This window comes from Trachurus japonicus, chromosome 13 (assembly GCF_045865225.1).
Source record: "Trachurus japonicus isolate A0001 chromosome 13, Traja_1.0".
Lineage (NCBI taxonomy): Eukaryota > Metazoa > Chordata > Actinopteri > Carangiformes > Carangidae > Trachurus > Trachurus japonicus.
The window spans coordinates 27,181,776-27,208,053 of record NC_140919.1 but is presented as its reverse complement, the minus strand read 5'-3'; the positions used below and the strand labels follow the sequence as shown (position 1 = coordinate 27,208,053).

Below are 26,278 nucleotides of genomic sequence, written 5' to 3'. Positions count from 1 at the left end.
ACATTTCAAGTTCTTCTTTTTCCTTCCATCAAGTCAGAAATCCTGCAAACTGTTGACTGCACTCACTTTAGTAACTGTTTTTGTAATTCATCTAATTCATGATCTCAAAACATCTGATCCAAATGCAAATTTTGTCGGATTTCCCAGAGATCAGACTCTGCAGGCTGTAATGACCCATCCACTGTGACAGGATCTCTTCTCAGAGATTTGTAAAACACTCAAGAAATGAAAAATGTGGCACAAATCATCTTTCATATCCAACTTCTAGAGAAGGAAATAAGGATTATTGTTATTGTTTTTAAGGACTGTGAAAATGCCTGTTGACCTATTGACCTTGGAGAACTGAGAAATGGTGAAGATGTTTTTGGGAAACCTAGCCGGTAATGTCTGAGAGGAGTAAAGGGTCTGAGATACAAGAAGAGGAATCGTAGTAAAGGTTGGACGGGGCAGTGCAGCGACTCAGTCTGAACAGCTGAATTTTCCACCCTGAAAAAAAACAAGAACATCTGTTTTTCATGACACCTGTGCAGCGTGGGAAATGCTGTGAGATACACTGCAGTTTTTTTAAAATAAATTATTAGTGCCTTTGGGAATGAAGAGAAGCCAGTGGCTGCCAGGGAGGAAGATCATCTGTCCAACATTAGTGGCTTTTTTTTCTCACTATAGTCCATCCTGACCAAGCTACTGTTGGGTAACAAGGCAACAAAATGCCACATGGGTTAATGTTTGATTTTCCAATTGAAGGCCTGCTGTGATTCCTCAATTATGATTTCATTATTTCCTACAAGGGTAGAAACCAAAATATTAGCCAAGTTTTGGAGGAAGATTATTTATAGAGGACAAGTAACACAACTGCTTCAAGTTATTAACCAGTTATTCTGCAGGGTTTTCATCCGAAAACAGGAGATAGTCGCTGATGTTTTGTTTTTTTCAGATGTGGAGTTCATGAGGTTCAGATGAGCTCAGAGTGATACAGCTTTCAGTTTTCCAGGGCAGTGCTTTTCGTCTTAACGAAACAGGGCAGTGTTAAAGATGTTACCTCGACCTCCCATCAGCCGACACCTGAGCACATCACTGTGGTAAACACTACCATGGAGACCAGGAGCTGTGACCTGGAGAGGACAGCGATGTCAGACCTGACTGAACAAGATATTGCACACACTTTTATTCAAATGAAATCTCCCTGAAATGTGTCAGTCAGCAGCTTCAATCAAACATGTGATATCACCACTTCCTCCAGCTGTTTCTCCTGCAGCAGCTTAGATGCCAAGAAATCCTAGGGTTCACGATTAGGAGCTTTACAGCCTTTTGATCTGATTATTACAAACATGTAGACTGGGGTCCACAAGTCTGAGACCTCTGGACTCACCTGACTCACCAGTTCGTCGGCCTTAAACATCAGCACAGTGACAGAGAACAGCCAGTAATTCAGTTTGGGTCATTAATAGTTAAAAAGGCCAATAATCAATCAAATTGCCTTTCAAACCCAAACTGATTTTTTCATTTTAGTCTAAGTAGGTCAAAAATCCTATTTTTAATTAATGTGAAGATTTAAAGAAATATACTTTTGTGTGACTCCAGGTGCCTATTGATGAACAAAACCAATCAATGACTAATAATCAGCTGCACCGTCCATTACATGCTATCAAATGTTACGTTTAGGGTTTTATAATGAATAGTTTTCATTTCAAAATGAAAGCCTAATAACCCCCCAGAAAATGTCAACAAGTTGTTGATAGGGAGAACCAATCACGGAGCTGGAGAGAGCACTGTTGACATCATCAGGTGAGTGGCCTCTTTCATATGATTGGCCAACAGGTGGAGTCTGCTGAGCTGGAAACACACGGCCGTGGTCACAACAGTGTGATTCAGGCTGCTGAATATATTCTGTGTTGTCAGTCGTATCACATCAGATCACACAGAGGCCCTGGGATGCTTGGACGGGGCAGGTAACAGAGTCGACTCAGTCCAGTTCAGACCGGATCAGAGTTACACAACACAGCTGTTAGTGTTTTAATAAATTATTTGAATCCCCCAAACGGCAGTGGGGGCGTCGCTAGGCTTTTGGAAAATACATCATGCAATATTTCTGCCTGCAACTTCTTGACAATGGGAAATACTAAAGTTGTCATCTGATCAGACCCTGAATGCAGCGCAGAGACAGAAAAAAGGAACAAGCTTTTCACTCTGTTGGTGGTTTCACTTCTGTGTACTTCACTGTCCTGCTGATCGTTTTCCTAATCATCAGTTCTCAGATCCAGTTCCTACTTTCACTCTGTTCCTGTGAACATCCTGCAGCAGGGAGACGATAGCCCATCACCGCCTGCGCTTACTTCACTGTCGTGTCACTGTGGTCATACGCTGTGTTGAAGAGCTGCTCTGTTACTGAACAGCCACTGCTCTGAAGAGTGGTGCGTTCACAGGCCTGCGGACATCAGAGGTCAGCTGTCTGAAGGACTGGGAGTGTTTTGTCACTTTATCTGTTGGGAGTTTAAACTGGTGTCTGCTCCCAGCTTCATCAACAGTCCTGACATAAAATATACTTGACATGATGAAGTCGCTGACAGTTTGTCTCAACAGCGTCTGTTTGAGGACAAAGTATTTGGTTCTGTCTTGGTGCAGGTGTCATGAGGTGGGACAACACCGCGTGACTCAGTCAGTGTCTGTTACTCTAATAATATAATAATATTCTAAATAATAAAAGCACAAGACACTGAGTTGCGTTTAGTTCTTTTACAGAGGTCACAGCAGTACTCTTTAAGTACAGCCCCAAATACTTAGCTGTTTTTTGCCCTGTGTTTTGCTTCTCAGGCTACAGGCTGCTCTGACCTGTGAGGCTGCTTCCAAAAACCTCAGTCGTTATGTTTTTATGAAGGTTCAAACTGAGTAAAAGGACCTAAAGTGTCTAAGAGCCATTATCAGAGCAGAGAAAAGAAGCTTCGGTGCTTCCTCTGTCATCTAAAACTGATTTGGTAAAATGATCAGCAGGAACGTGAAGGTCATGTGATCCGTCATAAACCAGATCACCTGACTGACCTCCTCCACAGGAAACAGAGCAGGAAGACTTTCAGCACTTGTTCCCTTCTGACCCTTTTTATCGGCAGTGTCTGCAACACAAACTCACAACTCCCCGACCCGACACACAGAAAACAAACCAAACAGGATGTGGCGGCTGAAGAAGACGAAACAGAAAAAAAAAACAGCTCTTCTCTCTGTATGGACAGAACGACACGGAAAAGAAGAAGAAGCGCAACGTGTTGAAAGTGCGAAAGTTTTTGCATTCATTGAGTAATGAAAGGAAGTGAAGATTTCTACATGGCTTAAAGCTTTGGAGTTCTCAGCGCTCGCTCGACTCGGAAAACACTTCGTCATCATCGTGACAGAAATGATGATGGTGGTGATGATGATGATTACAATGTGGCGATGAAGAGTAGGTGTGCTAGCCTCCCAGCGCCGTTTCAGCAGGGCTTTTTGCATAAAATGTAAATCATCATCATCAACGTCCTGATTTTTTTTTTTCGTTTTCAAACAAGCCCTCCCCCTTTTTGATTTAAAATATACGAGCAAGAAGATTTTTTCCCGTTTTTTTTTTTTTTTTTTTTTTTAAGCTTCTTTTTTTTGTTGTTGTTGTTTTCGTTGTTGTCGCCATCGTCGTCGTGGCGGTTGTTGTAGTTGGTGTGGTTGTAGTTGCTGTTGTTGCTGAACAGAGGGAGTGTTAAAATGGGAGTTCGCCTCCTCTTCCTCCTCCTCCTCCTCCTCCTCCTCCTCCTCCTCCTCCTGTGGGGGGGCGCTGCAGGCTATGACCCGTCCTGCTCTGTGGAGTCCTCCTGTCGCTGCGCCTCACCCTCCAGACCTCCCCGCTCCTCGCTGTTCATTGTCGGGCTCCGTGAGGATTTCTGCAGCTTCTCCTCGAGCTCGTGCAGTGACGGCTCCTTATACATACAGACTGCAGGGAGGAGGAGGAGAAACCATATGTTATAAACCTCAGAGTTATGGTGACGTCACAGCATGTAGTACGTTAAGAGGTAGACGTAAAGTGGTAGAGACAACAGTAATAAGAAGCTGAAATCATGAACTAGTGACTGAGCAAACTTTGAATATACACTAGTGAATATACTTGTGGTAGTGCATATGCAGATATGTTCACTACAAAATGAATGCACAGGTGTGTTTACATATATATTCATTTCTAGGTGTTTATATTTCAGTCATTTGCATGATTTGTGTGAATCAAATAAGAGGGAATGCAATGAAGAAAAAACAAACATAGACATAAAATGTTAATTTAAATGGTGTACAAAGGGAATACAAAGGTAAATAAATGGGGAAACAAATTCAAAAGGTTTGTGCAACTGATTAATGCCTTATAATGCATTATTTGCATTATTTTTAATAGAAAATGCATCAAATGGAAAGAAATAGAAAGAAAGAAAATACGCCCAACCCTGTGTAACATAAACCTGTAAACACATCTGCATATTTTATTGACATATTTCTGTTCGTATATGTATGAATTTATGCCATATACGTAGATATTTCACCTATTTAAGAATTTGGCAGAATTCTTCAGTTCTCCCTATGTAATATTCAGGTGTGACACAGTATTTGTGTTATACAGGAAGAGGAGAGAAGGAAAGGAAAGGGGGGAGTTAAAATGAGGAAAGTAAGAAAACCTAGGAGCAGTGAGATGTGGAGAGATTGAAGGACAAATTATAAAGAGGAGGTGGCGGGGGGAGGCAGAGCAGCTGAAAGCAGAGACGGAGCTTCATGTTTCCTAATAAACCTCCATCTGTGATATTAGAGCTTCAGTGTGTCCTCACACTCAGAGGGAGTTCCTGCAGGACGACCTCCACCTTCATCTCCACCTCCACTGACCTTCAAACTCTACAAACACCTTTCACCCTTCTCACTGACATATTGTTTGTGTGCTTTAACCAACAACAACCAGCAACCCTTAAGAATTATGTACAACATGATGCCTTGCTGATTTCATAACTTCACTTATACAGTAATGAATCATCTTTTTTTTTTTAGCCAGACTGGTTGGTTACAGCTTCAAACATTTAGATTCAAGAAGATCCAACAATTCCCTTCTATGATTTGTGTATTTATTTACTTAAGATTTGTACCTTTAATTAACAATTGGAAAATGTTTAATTAGTGTTCTGAAACTTTAAACCAGTGTCACAATTTGTCAAGAAATATTTCTAAAAAATAACATTTGATACTTCTGGGTTTTGTGATAATGTTACAGAAAGTGGAATCTCCTGATATCTGCATTTTAACGTGTTTATGAAACAAAAAGCTATTGGCAATGTTACATAGACCTAAGGTTCAGATAGAGATGTGTTATTTTTATCTATCTCGATTTTCTGCACTGCACAATCCATCATGTAGCTCAGGATGGAGGTAGGCTGATAGTTTCAGTGTGCTTGACCATGGCCTAGCATTTTCATGTAACATAACTTCTGGTGTTTGTGTCCACTGGTGAGTCTGTCTCACCTTCGATGGGCCTGGGGACAAAGTGTGAGCAGGGTTTGGTTTTCTTCACTCGGTTTCCTTTCATGATGACTCCGTCCTTGTTGAGGCCCAGGAACCAGGCTCGGCCTGACTCATGCTGCCGGTACAGCGTGGACGAGTAGATGACGTAGTAGTTCTCAAACACTGACTCTTTGAACTTACACTCTGCTGTGAACACATCCTGGCACATACACACACACACACACACACACACACACACACAGAAAACAGAATTGCAATTAGTGTAATTAAACTTTTTCAATTAGTATTTAAACAATACTCAACAAATGCCTATAAATTCAATATCTGCTTGAATGTTTGCTCCTCAGCCGTTTTCATTTTTCATATCATTTTTATTTTCAACATTTTTTTCGTATTTCATTTTACTGTCAATATTTTTGATATGATTTTCTGTAAATTTAAATGTGGCTGCAGCAGAAAAGCACAATGTTTTTTTCATCATTCTGTTTTGGTTGTGTTTTTGAACTGTTTTGAAGGAAGTTTGTTAGCATTTGAAAAATGTGTTGTACAAGTTTAGTGTTTTGCAGGTGGTGGACTACCGTGGTTACTGAATTAATTTTGTGTGAAAGCAATGAAAAGTGATTCACAGTTTGTTTCACGTGGACTTGCAGACTGTGTTAAGAAGTTTTGAAAATTAATTTTAAAATGTTACACTTTTCTCCAGATATCACAGGTGTGAATGTTGGTGTGTGTGTGTGTGTGTGTGTGTGTGTGTGTGTGTGCCCCCCTGGATATAACAGGTGGGCAAGGAGGACCATGAGAGTCAATCAGAGCAGAACAAACACACACAAAGCAAACACCTGTTCCAACATTGAACACCCGTAGTTACTGCAGGGCAGGGGGAGAAAATTCTCTAACCTGTCCCTCAGTTTGTCCTTCCAGGCCTCCGTCACTTTCTAAAGATGGCTATCAAGGAGCCAGCATCTCCTTTGTATTTCCCAACCCTGATAGTATTCTGGCTCCATATAGCCTAATAACAGCCATGTTTAGGACTGTTTGGCCTTGGTGGAGGTGTGAGCTCTGTGGCCGATTGTGGAGAGGAATTGGGTAAATTGGGTATATACATATAATACAAATTTTCTGTTTTGTTTTATGGAGTCAAAAAGTGATTGACAACTTTAATATTACATTCTGCTATCTGGGCTGTGTTAATTTTAGCAAGTAGCATAACCATAACTACTGATGACAACACAGAAGCCAGAAGAAGAAGAACAAGAAGAGGAGGAGATGGAGAAAGAAGTAGGGTGAGGAACCAGAAGAAGGCGGAGGAAACAGATGGAATAGACGATGAAAGCTGGGGGTTTTTTTGCCTCTCAGCAGGCTGCCTGCATCACATATCACCATGCTGTAATTCAAATAAAAAGTGTTTAGACAGAAGAGCCTCACACACCACAACTTCACTTTTAACTGTCTGAGAAAAGGAGCTTGGCTCTGTGACAGGATAGATTCACTCCAGATAAGTTTTACGTATAGCTGCACAGAAGAAGAAGTTAGTCTAGTTTATCACAACTAATGCTCCACCTCCATCTGCCTCTGGCTGCGGGTTCATACGGTATCTCGATAGGAAAATCTGAAGTGTAAGGCTTGAGTTGGTCCTGATTAACAGGAGCCTACTGAACCCAGTGACATGCAATGCATCTCCAATCACTGAGGGCTTGTGGGTAAAAATGAAATTAACTTTGGCGCTTGGGTGAAAAATTTGTCTGGAACCTTGATTTGAGAAACCGCTACAGATGTAGGAGGGGTAGTTTAGGTAATATAGTTTGATGTCATCTGCATATGGTGAGCTTTTCTTTTCTTTTTATTGTTATCCCAGACCATAATTACATAAAACAGCTCACATCATCATTCTCTCAGGACTAATTTCATGAATTTTTTTAAATTTCAAATAACATATTGATATAAAAAGCCCAGTGAAAACCCCTCCCTCCGCTCCCTATAGATCTCCATTAACAGGAATAATAGTGATAAAAGATGAAAAGTTTATCAGACAAAAGACATAGTGGTTGTTACAGTTACATAATTTATCTGCCTTTGTTTGCGATACTGCATTAGTCCTAGCTACTGTACAGCACCATGCCTGTCTGCATTGATCATGGATCGATGGATGCCATCCATTCAACTATTTTAAAGGAGTACACACATGTTGTCACGGACTTTATAGTACTTTAACAGATCATCATTTTACCTTTGTTTGATGCCTTTCAATTTATTTATGTTCAGCTCAACACAGCAGATGTCCTCGCATGACAGAGAAGCTCAGAGAAAACATATCTACTGTATCATCCCTGTTGTTTCGCTCCGCTTCCATTACTCCATCTCCTCTCTTATGCTGTGCACACAGCAGCTGAAGAATTGCATTTTAAAATTTTATGGAAGGCACATACTTGAATAATGGATGGTGGACAGACTTGGTGAGGAAATGCAGCAATGCAATGACTGTGGCTGCGCTCTGTCGACACGGCAGACCGATCAGGCCTGTCCTGTCCATTGTCATCATCATTAACTCTTATGGTTATGGTTTTTATGAGTATTATTGTTTTCTCAACTGTCCATCAAGATTTTCCAAACAAATTGTGTCTGAAAATGGATATTATTGTACCATGACTACTGTATATAGATAACTCATGAGTGTCCTTGAACAAGACAGTAAAGGTGCTTCAAGTCCACAGACTCAGTTCAGTGATGATGGAGAAAATGAAAGGAACTTTTACTTTAAGGCTAGAGCTGCAGTCTTTTATTCTTTTATGTTGTATGAACAGCTAAAAATAATGGGCAGCTAATTTTACTTCAGCAGCACATGAGTGGACGGGAATACTCAATCAGATCACCCACTGACATCTAGTCATCTGAACCATGACTGGACTATTTGGAAAAATAAGATGATTTACATTTTAAGTCTTACTAAACTCCAATCGGTCCACTTCACAAGTGTTTCAAATGATTTTCTACAGCTTTACAGTGAAAGCCCTCTGTCTTCTTCACAGCAAAAGCCCTTTTTAAATAGCATTAAAATTGCTTCACAGTAAAATCACTTCATCTGAAAGCAAGGCAGTAAATAAAACTGGTGTCATTTAGCAAAAGAAATACCTACCTAAGTGTAATGCACATTATAATATTAGAATGAATAACATTTTATCTGGTGTTCATAAAATGTTTTAAATTAAAAGTTTTCTTGTTTGGAGTCATTCCCACAGGGTTGGTTTGTCTTACTGATGTGTAGAGGAATCCCTCTGCATTCATGGCCACGTAGAGTCCAGCCTTCACTCCCTGAATGGCCACAACTCTCAAACCCACTGGGATCAGGTTAAACAGAGCTGCGGGGCAAGAGACATAGACACACACAGAAAGAGAGAGAGGGAAAGAGACAGTTGATTACTGCAGACATAGAAAGAGGTCAGAATGAAGCATTACACCTTAATGCAAAGCTTCATATGTAGCTGAATGAGTGTTAAAGGAGTTAAAACATGTGCCCTCAAATGATCAAAAAAAAAGTCATACACTATAAGCAACAGCAAATTCATCTTGGGTTTTAAAATAACATCACACTGCAGCACTTTAGACTCAGCCTGTTGGTGTTTAACGGTGGTTAAAGCCTTGTGGATGTGACACTGTGCTTCCAGCAGATAAACTGAGAGAAATAAAGACACTGAATAAAAGAGGGGGGGGGGGGGGGTGATGAGAGGTGATTTAATCCTTGGGGACAGAGAGCTGCAGTGTGGGTGAGGATGAGGGGGAGGAGATGGAGGAGGAAGAGGCCTGTGGCGATGGCTGCTGTTAATCCTCCTTTATTTAACTCAGAGACAGAGATGATCTGAGTGAGAGTGTGAGGGAAATCCAAAACATCGCCTCCTCCTCTTCTTGTCCTCTTTTTCTCTTTTTCAAACCAGAGGAGAGGATTTAAAGGAGGCAGGAGGATCTGTAATCCTGAGCTCATCCACTTTCTCTGAAGGATCCAGCAGGAAAAAGACACATCTACAGCTGGTCATCAAACACTGATACTTTCTGCTGCTGAATGAATTGTGGCTGAACTTACTATCAATTCTCAACTCAGATCCACAATTCAAGTCAACTTTTCGTTTGGATTGAAATTCATATCAGGCAGTCATGTTGCTGTGCTATACACAATACAGGCGCCCATGTTAAGATAAGAAAGTTCACACCTTATTAAATGTTTCGTCAAACTTATTTCCCTCCAAGCAGAAAGCTTTTTAACATGACCTGAATGCATTTGACTATACATCCTAAGTAAGGTGTGCTTAGCAATACTTTATATTGAGCCAAGAAAATGCTTCTTTCTGTCATCAGCCTCAGAACAGTGTAACAAGCATCACGTGGCAGCACACCTTAACCTTGTTTGCCAACTGCCATTTATTAGAAGATTAGAAGATGAACAAGTTGCAACGCACAAGAGGGAAAGGCGGCTACTTCTTCCACTTTTCAGGTAAGTTTTCTCTTGAGGTAAATTGTCAGATTTAATTCTATGATAGTTAATAAAACAGCTAGTAAGGAACAACAGGGTGTTCTGCCTTAGCACAGGCGAACAGGTGAAGGGCGCAGATATTGTTAGCTAATGTTAGCTATCCTTCCCTGGGAAGATAGAAATTGTGCTTGGGACAAACATGTTTTCTGGGAATCAGGACAAATGGGTTTTGTTATAGGCTACATATAGCCCAGTCGTTTGCTAATAACCATCTGGCCTCTCCTTCAGTTTAGAAGGTGTCCTTTCAACAAATGATTTCTGAATAATTTAAAATGGAAGCCAATTTTTTGGCTGTCAAATACTGTCAAGCGCACATGATATGCTGTGAATTAATAATGATATGACTGTTTAATTCTACCAGCCGTTATTCATGAGAGAAATCTTAGTCTTTGAAACAGTTCATCTCTCCACCGTCTTTTTAAAGGCCGGATGAAGAGTGCTGTATATAGCTATAGCCCATCATCAGACTAAACCGTTAAAATGCTAAAAGTTATGGTGGTGAAATAATTTATTACCAAAATTAGATGGCCTGGTCTATGAAGAATTTCATTTTTTCTCAACAACTCTTTAACTTATTCAATCACAATTTATATATGACCTTCATTCAAATGAGGGACATGTGAGTAAATGATTGACATGAGGCTTTAAAACAAGACATGTTGTTTCCCTGTAATGCAACAACATGTACATAAAGTGTACACTAAGGGCCGGATTTACTAAGATCCCAGATAGCGGGCGCTATATTGTTTGCACCCGCTATAATATTGCGAGTTTGGTTAGTGCACGCAAAACAGGTGATCTACTAAGAGTAACCCGCTAAATGAAAAGACGTGCAAACCGCAATATGTAAATGAGGGTTTTGCGCGTGTAATCGTTTCCGCCATGGAGAGAGTGGACAGAGAGCTGGACGGACGAAGGGACAGAATGACATTTGATCCGATGCATACAATGACAGCACGTGTGTTCATCTCTCTCGCGCTCTGTTTAGATAAATAAACACAAATCATATAGTGACGAACAGGCAGCAGCTGCAGCGACAATCACACACCTGTAATATGTGTGTGTGTGTGTGCCGCCCATGATCGAGTGGATTAATAGAGAGCTCAGGTGGGACACACGGATCTAAACACTCTGACCACCGACCAGAGGGATTAAAGACGGGTGAAGGCAGCGGTGACGTGTCTCAGTCCGGGACCGGGACTGAGACACGGAGCTGAGCAGCCAGGTGAGAGGAGAGGAGAGGAGAGGAGAGGAGCGCACTGCAGGACTGACGTGCCCCGTGCGTAACGGCGCGTAAAAGACTTTTAACACGGCTGAAAAACTATTACAGAATGACCCAGACGTGAGGAAATGCAGAGATGTAAGATCACGGGGCTCTGACAGGTATCAAATCAATTAAAACGCATACGTTTTTGGCAAAGTTTATCAGTTAGTACATGGTTTTCAGACGTGGTGAATAAGACGCAAAAACAGCCACCGCAATCTCTTCCTGGTTTGGTAAATCACATTGCACGCGCTAAATAAATCTATTTGCATCTACTCCTCCCAGTATTCTGCACGTTCTGGCTGAAACGCCCATATTTACATATTCATCAAGGCAAACACGCTAAATGGATCGCACGTGCTATTTTGCCCGTGTGAGAGACGCAATCCTCGGTGCGTCCGGTTAGTAGATCAGGTTCCACATGTGTTTGCGCGTGCAATCACGTTTGCACACGTTTTAATACACGCAAACCTTTAGTAAATCCGGCCCAAAGTGTTAGGGTGTAACATGTACACAGTGTGTTGCGGGGTTAGCATATTTGCATCAGGGCTCCAGACTGCCCCTAAATGGGGGCATTTTGCCCCTAAAATTTGAGACAACGCAAGTAAATCTTTCGTCTATTTGCAACCAGTAAATCTACCTTCTTTTTTTTTACACTGGTGAAATGTGGAAGGGGCGACTCAAAAATCTGGAATCTGTCAAGGTGGCAGGCCAATGTGTGTGAGGACCATGAATGAAAAGGAAATGTGAATATTCGCCTTGCAAGTTGATTTACGCCCCTCACACACCTTCATTTTCTGCTTACGCCCCTAAAATTTGAAGTGAGGGGTCACTGTGCTCCTAGTAAAAAAAAGTTTGTCTGGAGTCCTGCGCATATACAAGGGTTGCTGCCGGGGTATGGAACGAAGGTTACGATATTGTAACCCTAGTTATATTAACACAGGCGGAGCCCTCTACTGGACTCTATGGGTATATCTCTCCTCCAATCGCGTACGCGCGATGGCCCACTGAAATTTGCATGTACGTAGCCGGCCAGTATGGCGTGCCTACCTTTCCCGCCCTTTAGCGGGCTATATAAGCAGATGCACCGCCAGCTGCCCTCATTCCACCAAAACTTCAGCGTAAGGCGAAAGAGCGGCAGGGCCCTAAGTAGAGGGCTCCGCCTGTGTTAATATAACTAGGGTTACAATATCGTAACCTTCGTTATATCTCACACAGGCTTCGCCCTCTACTGGACTCTATGGGTACAGTAGGCGAAGCCCCGATTTATGTACTCCCTGCCGCGGGAGAGGCTCCGCCCACTGACCACACCCAGCTAAACCGGTTAGGTACCAAGACCCAGTCACCACTTTATTAATCTTAACCACCGTATGGAATTAGTGAAAACGGGTACAACTTCATCCCAGTTAGCAGCACCTGGCTAGGCTGGGTGAAGTTGTGGTCTAACCTCGCAGGGGTCTCAACCCTAGACCTCCTGCGCACCTCATTGACAGTGTCCTAGCAGAGCACAGTCCCAATGCAGGTGCATGACACCCTGTGGGATCAAGCATTTAAAAACACTTGACATCCATCCTCTCACATGTCCTGTGACCCTACAGTGAGCACAGACCTGGAGAAGGAGCCTGATACATCCAAGAGATAGAACCTAATGAACGGGCAGGGTGAAGACCACGATGCCGCCGTACATATGTCCTCAACACTCGCACCACTGAACATGGGCCGAGACGTCGTCGCCACACTTCTTGTGGAGTGCGCCCGGACCACAGTGGGCGGTTCTCGACCCCGCTTGACTGTAGGCTGAGAGGATGCATTTAACACATCCACCTCGCCAAGCGTTTCTTGGACAGGGCTCTGCCAGCCGTCCCGTCACCATAACACACAAACAACTGGTCGGTGATCCTGACAGTGGCTGTTCGGTCGACATAGTATGTCAACACACGCACAGGGCATAGGAGATGCAGTTTCACCTCCCTCGAATCCTCATGAGGGGGAGGGTGAAAAGCCTCCAACTGGATGATTCTTGGACCGAAATGAGCTCCTTATGTTTCTTAGGAAGAAAGGAGGGGTTCGGTTTTAAGGATGGCACCACTGCGGTCCCCCGCGAAGAGTAAACAACTCGGGTGGACTGACAGGGCACACAATTCGCTCACTCTCTTGGCTGACGTCAGAGCAAGAAGCAACGCTGTCTTGAAACGACAACACCTTTAAGGAGGAGCGTTTCCAAAGGCTCATAGGGGTCCTTTGTGAGGGGCTCGAGTACCAGAGGCAATTCCACTGTGGTACAGAAGTGCGTGCCACTGGTCGTAGCCTTCTGACCCCTGCAGGAACCGTTTTACCAGAGGGTGGGCGAAGACTGGACCTCCGCCCAACCCTTCATGGCATGATGAGATGGCTGCAGCGTAAACCTTAACAGTCGCGTGAGACAGCCCTCTATCAACCAAAAGCTGTAGAAAGGAAAGAGTGTCTCCCACTGAGCATGTCAGTGGGTCCACTTCCCTCTCTTCGCACCAATGCTGGAAAAACCTAAACCACTTTAGCCCTTGTAACAGGCAATGGGTGAGATCCAGCCCTAACCGCTTAGGATGGTTTTCACCATCTGCGCAGTCTGCCCAGTCCGCATTAACCTGTCCCTTTCAGGGCCCAGGCTTGAAGCGACTGGCCCAGGATCGGCAGCGCCTGTATCGCGCCTGCCTCCTGTGACAGCGCCCCCCCCGGATTTGGGGAATGGGCCATGGTGGGGCCGCCATCATTGTGGTCAGCTCTGCGTACCACAGAGCCGACCGCCGGTCGGGAGCCACCAGAATGACCCTCAGCCGCTCCACTCTCACTCTCTCCTAGTAGCTGGGGGGATGAGACGGAGGGGGGGGAAGGCAGAAAGTAGCCCTCTTGGCCATGGAGCCGTGTGCAATTGCGTCCACCCCAAGGGTGGATGGTCTTGCGGCTCAGGGAGAACCAATGGGGGGCAGTGGGATTGTTTCGACCTGTTGGAAAACAGGGTCCACCGTTGTCCTCCCGAATCTGTGTCCAGATCTGCTGTACCACTTCTGGTTGCAGTCTCCACTCGTTCTTCCAGGGGGGCCGCCCCTTGACATGAGGTCGGCCCCCCTGTTCTCGATTCCTGGAACGTGGGGGGCTCTCAGAGATTGTAGGTGCTCTGGAAGCCCCCATGACCACAGGGGTTCTCCGCCATCGCTAAACAGGCAGCGGAATGTACACCCGCCCTGTCTGTTGATGTAAACGACTGTGGTGCGATTGTCGGTCCTCACCAACACGTGTCTCCCCCTTAACAGGTGACTGAAGTGTTGGAGAACCAGGAACACATGCCTGTAACTCGAGGAGGTTGATGTGGCGGTCCTCCACCGGAGGCCACACACCACATATCGCCCTCCTCAGGCAGGTGCCTCCCCACCCCATCATGGAGGCGTCCGTGAACACCGACGTGTACGAGGTCACTCGTCCTAGTGGTGTTCCGGTCAACAAATATGTCCCGTGGGGACCCCCAGTACTGCAGGTTGCCCCGCACTGTTGGGGGGACTGTCAGCAGCCGAAACTTCTGCCTCTTGAGGTCTAAGCGTAGGCTGGCGAACCATCTCTGCAGGCGACGCCCATGTGCAGCAGTCCTAGTGGAACCACCGGGTGAGCTGCTGCCATGTGCCCCAGTGCTTGCATGACGGCCAAAGGCTGTGACACGTGGAAACCTGTTGCAGCTTGAGAACCTCCTGCTGTAGGGCTGTCCGTCTGGACTCCGACAGAGTGGCTCTCAGGCTGACAGAGTCGAGCACAATCCCCAAGTATTCGGCCCGCTGGTTGGTTGGGGTTGCTCTTCTTCCAGTTGATGGCAAAACCCAACTTGGTCAGGTGAAGTATCAACTGAAACTGTGTGAAAAAAATGGGCCCATTTGTTTGGACCTGGCCATCACGATGAGGTCGTCCAGATAAAAGAAGACCCTCATCCCCTGGCTGCGCAGCGGTTTGTAGCGCTGCGTCCACACATTTGCTGAACGTACTAGGGGCAGGGAATAGCCAAATGGCTGCCTGTTGTATTCGTAGGCTGTTCCCTGAAATGCAAAACGCAGGAGCTTCCTGTGTTTTGGTGCCACCTCGACGTGAAAATAAAGCGTCCTTCAAGTCGATGGTAGAGAACCAATCGCCTGGTTGGACGAGTACTAGCAGCCTCCTTGTGGTTAGCATGCGGAACGTTTTGCGACCGATAATCGTGTGTTTCAGGGCACGGAGGTCCAGGATGGGTCTGTAGCCCCCTGTCTTTTTGGGAACCAAAAAGTATGGGGAGTAAAAACCTCGTTCCTTGTCGTGAAGAGGGACAATTGACACGGCCTGTTTTGATAGCAGGTTCCTGAATTTCCCCCTCGAGGAACTCTATCTCATGTTGAGAGGATAGATTCATCTCTTGTATGCCCCTGAACGCTGGGGGGAGCCCACAGAACTGAGAGAATATCCTAGTCTGAGGGTCCTGTCCAGCCAGTTCAGTCAGTACGCAGCTGCTGCTCTGCCATGCTTCGTAAAAAAACACGTGAGAGGACGCGCAGACAGCTGTGGAGCAGCTTCTAGAAAGCTGTGGTACACAATTTTCGGCCCTCTCCGCCGCCAAACCCGCCATAAACGGAGTTTGGCCCATGGGGGGGGCCCTCTGTGAAAGGGCTGAGTCGTCCCACTGAACCGCACCAAGCCCATTGTCCGAGCTCGCGGGGCCGTCCGTGAACGCATCTCTGTTGTCCGAGCCGGCGTGGTGTCACCTGAACGCACCACCGCCGCCCGGCACCTCACCGTCAATTGACGTCCCTGGCTGCTGTTAGATCCGCCCGTGGAAATAACAGCCACAGGACCAGAGCGGTCAGACACGTTGGCCCGCTCCACTGCTGTTTACCGGGGGAGAACAGTTCGTGTATAGCCCGCCGCTTCACTGGAGCGGCGCGGGGGTTAGACGTAGCATGAGGCAGCCGTCTCATTGTCCGGAAAACCACAGCCCTGCCCGTGCGCTGTGAACGATGCTTGTCCACCGCTGTAGCGTTAGCTCGCGGTGACAACCATCGCTCCACTGCTGTTTACCGGGGAGACAGTTCGTGTTAGCCCGGCCGCTTCACTGGAGCGGCGTGGGTTAAACGAGCGTGAGGCAGCCGTCTCATTGTCCGGAAAACACAGCCCTGCCGTGCTGCTGCGAAACGATGCTTGTCACCGCTGTAGCCGTTAGCTCGGCGGGGTGACAATCATCGCTCGTCAGCCGGTCAAACAAGTCACGCTGAGGCCGGACGCACCGTGGAAGTGACGACGGTGTCGGCTAGCAGGATGCGCGCGGGCTAACTGTGTGGTCGCTACAACCAGTGGGGAGCGATGTTTTCTTGTGCAGCCTCCTCGCCGGTTTTGTAGCGCTCATAGAGAGGGACAACGGTAGCTTTTACCCGGTTGACAACGGTGCTCCACTCCCCGCCCCCACCACCCCCCACTCTACCGCGTCTCCCACAAACGGGGACGGTAGAGGGTGTGTTTGTGTGAGTGTGCTTGTGAAAAACCGTGACCGGGGGGCCTTGCTTGCCGGGCCGCTTCGGGGATGTGACGGTGTAACACAAGCCACCGGCAGCCTGACCGACGGTGTAGCGGTGACTACACCGGCCGGGGCTGCGCGGCAAGCGGGGAGCATGGTGGAGGTGGGAGGGGGGGAATTTTTGCTCTGTTAGTTTAGTGAGAGTAACATGTTTTAATAAACATTTTTCACATCCACAGAACAGTGAACACAAGCAGAACATACAGAACCATATGAACAATGAGGAGGGCGGCGAGGCAGTCTGCCGGTGCCGTCCCTCCCGTTAACTGCCACTTTGGTCGCTGTGTGCCCCAGGACAAGCTTCGGCCTGGGCGTTGCTGCGAGCCGCCACGGGACGGGACGCGCTGGGGTCCGTGCGGGCGCTGCTGCGGCGGGCCCGCTGGGGCTGGCTGTGAGTCAGCTGGGGGATCCGCCGCGAGAGAAGCCTCTTCGCTGGCGGCGATCCCCTCGCGCCTCGCCGGAGCGTAGCGGCGGGGCAGCTTGACCTCTCCCTTCTGCTTGGCGGCGACAGCGAGCGGTAGATGACGGCTCAGCTGCGCCTTTTCCTCCTCCAGCCTCTTTAGCCGCTGCGTCAACACCGTAGTGAGGAGCCAAAGAGAGACCAGAACCGGTGCAGCCAGAAGATCCTCTCGGTCCCTTCTGGGAGGGCGGTGAGACCCTAGCCAGACGTGGCGAGAGCCGACGCCCGACAGTGACAATCACTCGTTTTTTCCGGCAGCATGTAGCAACTCCCTGTCTTGTTCATCTGACCGATGGTCCGGCCGAGATACTCCATAGTGTCAGGGGAAGGGGGGGCGTCGCGCGGGGAGTGAAGCCGCCCGCTGCTAAACGCCCAGCACACCGAGAGGTTGTTGCTGCTGCTGCTGCTAGTTTGTCGCGCCCAGCTGGAATATCTTGTCAAAATATTCCAGCGTGTCCTTATCCTGCAGCAGCGGTGGTTAGTGGCTTTCTGTGTCCTGACCAGTCGGCTGAGTGCGGGATAATGAGCGCAGCCAGGGCGTCTTCGAGCGGGGGCACACCGGGGAACACAGTCTCCGTCTCGCCCTGCACACGCGGAGGCGGCTCACCGGCCGGCTTCGGGGGCAGTGGGGGGGGGGGGCAGGGGAAGCCCCGACACACTCCGCTGCAGTCGTCATGACTTACGGGAAGTTGAGCTTGATATAAGCGGCGCCAAACACCGTCGAGCCGTCGGAGAGGGGGGGGGGGAGAGTTCATCCCTCCTCGTCTCGTAGCGGCGGCGAGTCTGCAGCAGAGGCTGAGGCGGGTCTGGGCGGCGAAGCTTTCAACTCAGGCGGCGTGGAGGTGGTGTACGCTGGAGCGGGCGTCCTCCTCCTGCCGTCGCTGCTCTCCCAGCCCGGCGGGGGGGTGCCTGATTGGCGCGCTTCCTCCCGAGACGCTCGAAGCAAAGAAGATGTAGGTCTGCCGGGGCGATGATGCCGGCAGAGGCGTTGTTCCTGAAGCGGCGACTCCATCCTAGGAGCTAGTGTGACAGTGGGCACTCGCCGACGCTGAAGTAAAAAGGAATGAGGGCAGCTGGCGGTGCATCTGCTTATATAGCCCGCTAAAGGGCGGGAAAGGTAGGCACGCCATACTGGCCGGCTACGTACATGCAAATTTCAGTGGGCCATCGCGCGTACGCGATTGGAGGAGAGATATACCCATAGAGTCCAGTAGAGGGCGAAGCCTGTGTGAGATATAACTGTAGCATGTGCAGAGGAGAGGATGTACATTGGGAGTTAAAGCAGAAGTAAGCAATCCGGTCGTTTTGGCTAACTTCCTGTCAGCCGATGGAGTTAGCAGTCCCCGCCCTCATCCAGCTACGTCACCACATGCACGTGCATCCCTTGGCTGCACACACAGAGAGGACCGCCCCTTTATGCCATTCTCTCTCCTCATTGGATAAAGGTTGTAGGATACAAGGAAAGTTTTCTCCTCGGCTTACAGCAGAGCAGAATGACTGACAGACCCGTGTTTCGGACCAAACACTCTATATAAGTGATTGCTGTCGGAAGATATAACTATTTAAGACTTATATTAACACAAACATTCCGCTTACTTCTGCTTTAACATGTGTAACATAGGGGGGTTAGCATGTACATGCATGAGTGTTAATAATAACATGAGCCCCGTTTCCAGCCCTGTTTCCACTGGAGGAAATTTTACAGGGCTGTTGGTGTATGTCTTCATAGCAGGAAGCACCCCCAAAGGATAATCTCGCAGAACTTTTACAGGGGCTAAACGAGTCCCTGTCTCAAGGTAGGTAGATACTAAAAGCGACCCTGAAAAACTTCTGGATGGGGCTTGAGGTATACCTGGTGCTGATTGGGTACACTATACTCAAATTGGCCAAAATCAGCAGCATTTTTAAAACCCTGCAGAAGAGCAGTTGTAGAAAGTGTCTGTCTGCACTGCCAGAAAAAAACAACAAAAGCAGTTAAAGAAGACATGATGTATGATAAATGGACAGACGACGAGGTGCAGGCATTGATGGCTCAGTCAAAACTGTTGCACAACTGTTATGCTGTGCAGTGTCTGTGTGTCTGTGTGCTGTCCCTCCCGGGTACCACCCCTCCTGCACCTACTCCACTCATTGGGCCCCCCACATAAAAGCTGGGGGCAGAGACTATAGGGCCCTAGTTTCCTAGACCGAGCGAAGTCTAAGTGCAGCGCAGCTTCGCCACGCCAACGAGGCGTGTCCAGGTCCATTTCGCAAGTTTGGTGGGCAGCGCGGTCCGACTTAGGCCAGCGCAAGCCCTCCCCTTGTCCCTCCTACCGGCGCAAACGGCAAAGGGGGAGGAGAGAGGGCGGGAGGGAGACAGGAGGAGAGAAAGGCCGATTCGGATCTTCACCAATCAAATGAGCTCCTCTCCTCACCTTTAACTGCGCCGCGGGCGATGCGCGCTGCAAGTTTGTCATTTTATACTTTGACATGGACAGAGGAAACAGCGACGCCAGAGGCCGAACCTCTCTCCCAGGAGGAAACAGGTGTTTTGGTCCGGAGGTCCGAGCTCAGAGTGGCCGAATAATGAGTTTACTAATATCCTTAATCAGGTTTGATCTGATACACTGAGAACCGCTGCCCAGTGTAAAAAACAACAACTAATAAACTAATAAAGAAACTCACATTTATTCAATTCAATTTATTATTCCCTGTGTAAGACAGATGAGAGGTGTACACTAATCACAACATAAACAAACACCATGCGGGATGGAATCAGCGTAAAGGACGCTCTCTCTCTCTCTCTCTCTCTCTCTGTCTGTCCGTCTCTTTTTTTTTCTTTCGTTTTCTGTGATGAGAGATGCTGACTATAGGCTATATACTGACTATCTGACACCTAGGATGTTGTGGTGGGCTAAGAGAGATGATGATTTGTGTTTTGTTTTTCATGACCGGTCGCTCACCGCTAATGAATTAATAAGTAAATAAATAAATAAAGCGGATCATCACAACGGCACAGTGCGTATCTCAACACGGCAGCAACATGCAGTCATCCACCCTGACAGTCCTGCTCTTGGGACATCCACAGCTGCTTTTCAGTGCCAGTTCGTCCCTGCTGTGTTAATTCAGGTGGAGTTTCCATTACGCGTGCCGACAGCCTTTGATCTCTGCTTTGATCTGACGTCAGATGTGACGGGACAATCTATATAGATACAAATTCATGTGTTGATTCCATTAGTTGCATTAAATAGTGGTTATTGTGGATATTTATTGCATTGAAATGTGCCTGGAACTGTGGAAACCTGCCTGTGAGGTCTTGGTGACGTGTGTGCACTGCACATCAGTCAGCCAAACTTCCACTGCACCTGCTGCGCTCTGCCCTGCGCTGAGATTAGACCTGGTTGGAGGTGGCGAGCTTTCAGCGCACCCTCGGTGGGACATTTTCACACGAAACTTCCACTGCACCAAGCTGAATCTGTGACGCCTCCCCCTGCTGCGAGGCCACGCCTATCTCAGCACAGCGCGATCTACCAATCTGCCAATCTGACTTTGCGCTAGGCTGCGCTGGTCGAAACTTGCATTACACCGGCTGCGCTACCTTGCGCCACCTGCGCTGCGCCACCAAACTAGGGCACCATATGAGTTGACTGAACCACAGTTGGGTTGTGTTAGTTGTGTGTATGCTGCATCGTTGACTCCCTATGACTCCCTATTATTAATCTTTGTTGTGATTGATTCTTTTTCAGTATCGTTACTTTATTCATGCCGAGGAGTTCTCGTTCTGTTGATATTTACGTGGTAGCTCCCCACATTGTTTTTTAAATTTGGATTCATTAATAAATATGATCCTAATTTGGTCAATCAGTGGGTTCTTTGTTTCTCTTTTTCCCAGTTTATCCATTTTAGCTTCTCCCTGTATCTCTTAGGCAGGGATATACCAGTGGCAGTGGTTGTGGCTTTTTTTGTGTGAGGATGGTGGCGATTGACATGAATGTGTTTGATTACGCGACAATCAAAACTGTTGCACAACGTTGCCTCAAGAGTCTGGTGGGCCCTATACAGGTCGTACTCTGCAGTGCAGATACAGCGGTCTAGAGCAGAGTGAAAGATGTTCCTGTAAAGTTCCTGCCTCTTAAATTTGAACAGGATCTTCCTTAGTGGAAACGGGACTACCGGTATGTATACAGCTGTTGGGTGTTAGCATACAGGTTGCACAGTGTGTTAGCATGTACAGTAGGGCTGGGTAAAAATATCGATTCAGCAATGCATTGCAATTCTTTTCTCTGCAATTCAATATCGATTCAGCAATCTTCTGAATCGATTCAAGCCCCTGGCCAGTGGGGGCGCTGCGAGCAACACTCTCGTGTGATTCGCGCTGTACGGACGGGGGCCGCACTAGACCAAACCATAACAATATGGGAGTGAGTAGCAGCAGCAGCGGGGATCGATCGTTGGGGGAGGGACGCACCGCGCCGTGCCGTATTAACTTTCTCTTTCAACACGCGCTGCTGTTATGCATGCGTGCTTCTCTGTGGTGTGTATGTGTGTGAGAGGATGCGGCCATCGTCCGACGGGGGGGGGGGGGGGCGGCGGCGGCGAATATCGCTACTTTTTTTTTTTTTTTAAGACGTTAGTTTAGGCGGCAGCTCTTTGTTGTTAAGGCGGCCGCCTTAACAGGAAAGCGCTGCGGGAAACCCTGAACTTATCTGACAGCTGCTCTCACCTCTTCCTCTGCTCCTCCTCACTCACTCACCTACACACAGACAGGACTCTGTCTTCCTCACACTCACCCCAGCCCCTCAGTTTCTCATCCCACCTGCCCGTACCATACACATTGACAGTCAGTCAGAAATCACAGAACTTAAACATCATAACAAGAACATTACTGCGGGGTCGCTACAATATTTTCAGTTGTGCAGTCAACTATTATTAATAATATTGTTTTGTATTGTTTTATTACTCAAAATGTTATGAGTTATTTTCCAAGAGGAAAGTATCATATAGCCTAATTTAAATTTAGCTGCACTGTAGTTCAGTGTTAAAGCAGTGTCATATTTTGTTATGCTGAGTTATACTATGGCTGTTCATAAGGCATGAAACTAAACAAATAATTATTAAAAAAAAAAAAATCTGGTACTCTTATTTGTGTATTTCTGCTTGATACTGAATCGATATCGAAGCATTTCAATCAATATCGAATCGAATCGATATCGAATCGAATCGTGACCTAATGAATCGAAATCGAATCGAATCGTGAGATTCTCAACAATACCCAGCCCTAATGTACAGGGTGTTAACATCTATGGTGGAGTAGAAGCAACGGCAGAGACTCACTGTAGTCACTGTTCTCGTCCTTGTTTCCACTGATGGTTCCATCCGGCTGCATCTGCAGGAAGAAACCCTGCTCACTGAAGAGACGTGTCACGATGCCCTTCAGCTGCGGCTCTGGAACAACAACAACAACACACACGTCAGGATCATGCTGCAAACACAAACTGAGACGTCAGGGTAACATGGGACGGACTCACACAAAACTCATACTCACATAGCAGCTTTTACAAGACAGCCTTTCCTGTGCAGGTAGTTTAGGATCAGTGATACTGAATCATCATCACGATCTGTACACTCTAAACACACTCACATTTATTATTCAAGTGCAGGGTTTTAGTTTCTGCTCCAGCAGCTACATCTGCTGCTGCTGCCGCTGTCGATGGACACTTTACCTATTCACCCCAAACCACTCTTCCAGAGCTTTTCTGTGTTCTTACGTAGGTTTAACCTCTGGGTTACTTTGATGTTAAAGCACCCTTTCTACTTCTTTTAGTGTATCTAACAGTTTGTATTAGGTTACAAGTAATTCTTCATATCTCTTCTACATTTATTGCACATCATCTCATTTCTCTCAACACATATCACCTCACCTAATCACTTCTTCTGTTATCTCAAATGATCGCCTCTCATTCTATCACCTCTTGTCCTTTCCTTTGGTGTCCTCTTATGTAATTTAGCCTCATTTTACCTCATGTCATCTTTCATCTCATCTAACTTCACCTTATGTCATCCTCTCTCATCTTTTTATCTCAAGTCATTTTATATTTATTCAACACCTCTTCTTATCGTTTCTCTTCTCAACCCCTATTCACATCTCTGTTTCCCTAATTTAATTTTATTTCTCATTTCTTTTTTTTTTATCTCTAAATCTCTCATTTCATTTTTTCATAGTATTTCAATTTGTCTGAATTGAAATTTAATCTGTCTTTCTCTTCCTCCACCTTTTTCTTCATCATATGCATCTTCTCACTAAATCTCATCTAATCCAATTTACTAATCTGCCTATTTTATATATGATGTTAGCTAAGCCACTCTTCTATCTCTACATACTCGTGTTTTCATGTCATCCATTCTCATCTTCTCTTATTTCATCTCTCAAGTTAAACCCTTTCCAAAGTCATCTTAGCTCTCCTGCTCTGTATTTAATCTCCTCTGCTTTTACTGTAATCTTATTGTCTTCTCAGCTCTTTACCTTATTTCATTCAACCTCATCTCCTTTTCTCTCGTATATCTCCCATGTTGAGTAATTTTAGCTCATCTCTCCTCATCTTATCATGAAATCCCATAATTTCTTATCTCATTTCTCAATTTACCTCTTCATCATCATCACTCCTACTTCATCTCATCTCTGGTCTCATTTCATAACTTTATCTTCTGACCATATCTCATGTCATCATCATAATTCAGAGGTAACATAAACTACACAGTGAGTATTTCAGTACTTAAACCCCAGAAGCATCATATTCATCCTTCGACAGCCACACTCTCAGATCACTCCTTAGCAAAACCTCCTGAAGCCCCTCCTAGCCATGAATATTTTGACTTTCGACTTCAGCTGAAGGTCTGACGATGTAAACATGATGAAAGCTACAGTGATGAAGTGATGCTCCAGATGACAATGTGGGCCAGAAGGACTCATCTCTGGCAGAAATAGACCAAAATACTGAGAGACTAATGTGGAGCAGGCTGCTGTGCTACTTAACATTCACACTGACTGACAGACAGACTGATAGATGAGCAGACAGACAGACACACAGACAGACGGACTCAACATTTACATTTACAGCCAGGTTCATCACCTTTTAGTGTCCCCTGGAATCACTTTTGCAGCACGTTTGTGTCTTTGAATGCGTGTTACTTCCACTACACTAAGCTCTCAGGGCCACTGTATGTTAAAGAGCAGTATTTTACTTCTGGATTACGTAAACAAATAACTGAGCAAGAAAAACTGATTATGAGGTTTATCTGACTCATCTAACTCCTTACCTTGATATTACAAAACCTTATTCTATATTTCAATTCAATATCAATTGAAGCTGTATTACAATTCTGTTCTCTTTTGCAGCGCAGTAAATGTAAAACACGTAAAACCAACACTTGGAACTAAAAGAGGCTTGTGACATTGTGACAGCTCTCTGTGGGTTGAAAGATATCAGAAGAGACACAATTAGTAATCATTTGATCCACTGTTAATAATAAACACTAAAGGAAACATCAAAGTCATTTGGGTGATTTGGTAATGTTACAGTATTTACATTTAGTTTGAGGAGAAATTGGTAATGATGTAAGTGAGACTAATCACTGATCCAGATGCAGAGGTGTTTTTCTGGAGGGAGCTATATTTATGAGTGTGTGTGTCACTGTTTGAGGATGAGCTGTGAGTTTTAACACATTTGTGAGGCTGCAGGGGCAAAAACACTTCATCACATGCTGCTTCCTGAATCGAGTTAAGACGAAAATGACACTTCCTTTAAAACAGAGCCTTGAAGTAACAAACCAGAGCCACGTTTCAGCTGATGACAGCAGGACGGGTTCAACCGCTCAACAGCTTTCAAATACAATATAAACTGTCCCTTACAGAAAAATCCCATGAACTTTACATGTGAAGTTCGTGTGACAGAGGCTCTGACGCAGACAGCAATGTATTTTTCATTTGGGATTTTTTATTTGATTCTTCTACCTTTGATTTTCAATTATTAACACTGTTGTTTTGTATAGTAAATGTAAAGTGAAATGGAAATATGTTTTGGTCAACAAGGTTTACATGGTTTTATTGCTGCTCGTCTGGATCAGACAGTCTCGTGCTGGTGGCAGCAGGAAACACTCAACAGTTAAAAAAAACAGCAACAGTAACCAGATTGGTAAAAAAAAAAAAAAACACACTCTTTTTGTCTGATTGACCATTCAAGCCACACTAATCCCCCAGATACACAGCACTTACTTTACCCCACACACTCACACACCGCGGGCAGTTTGGGGTTCAGTATCTTGCCCAAAGACACTTTGAAATGTGGATAAGAAGAGCCGGATGACCGGTCTACCTCCCGAGCCACAGTCATTCTGCACTGGTTAAGAGACCTGTTCCTCTCTAGAGCAAATTTCTGTTTCTTGTTGACTCACTGACAATCAGAAGTGAATCAATGACATATTGAAAGTGAAATTGGGATGCATGGTTTCAAGAAGTGCTTAATTTCTGTCCACAGTTCGTGAAACCATGCAGAGAAACCTGAAAAACCTGTGTATTTGTGATGGAGTAATTTGCGCTGAGCAGCGTCACTTGTTTGCAACAGAATCAAGAAAACCAGCATGACAATCTGGTGAAACATCAAAGGAAGAGAAAATGCTGATGTTGAACTAAACACACCCAGTGATTCAGTGATTACTTCACCAGCTGTAGATATTTCTTATAACTGACTGTGTGGGAAATCTTCAATGAAGTTGAGGAAGTGAAAAGTATCTGGACTGTGAACTGTAAAGGAGCTGACCAAGCAGAAGCTCTGCACAACAATTCCTTCAAGAGGCCTTGTTGGATTGCCAAGAGAACATGAAGCGGCGGTCAAGTGGCAGTGGTGGGGTGTAGGCTGGTCGTCAAAGACGTCATGTTTGTGTAAATGATAAAAGGCGCCCACTGCACTTTTCTGCTTTTTCCAGTTAGGATCC

The 26,278-nt window shown here is 45.9% G+C and overlaps 1 protein-coding gene across 3 annotated transcripts in view; it reads right to left on the bottom strand.

The window, feature by feature from the left end:
• Positions 1–3,627: 3,627 nt before the first annotated feature.
• LOC146976121 (fibroblast growth factor 12-like) overlaps positions 3,628–26,278 on the bottom strand; it is a 62,768-nt gene continuing 40,117 nt past the window's right edge. For all 3 annotated transcript variants that reach the window (XM_085795639.1, XM_085795638.1, XM_085795637.1), the window contains exons 2-5: positions 22,622–22,732; positions 8,755–8,858; positions 5,503–5,701; positions 3,628–3,946 (exon numbers count right to left, since the gene is read on the bottom strand). In XM_085795639.1, coding sequence (XP_085651765.1) covers positions 3,798–3,946; positions 5,503–5,701; positions 8,755–8,858; positions 22,622–22,732 — 563 coding nt within the window. In that variant the 3' untranslated portion in view covers positions 3,628–3,797. The remainder of the gene's footprint in view (positions 3,947–5,502; positions 5,702–8,754; positions 8,859–22,621; positions 22,733–26,278) is intronic.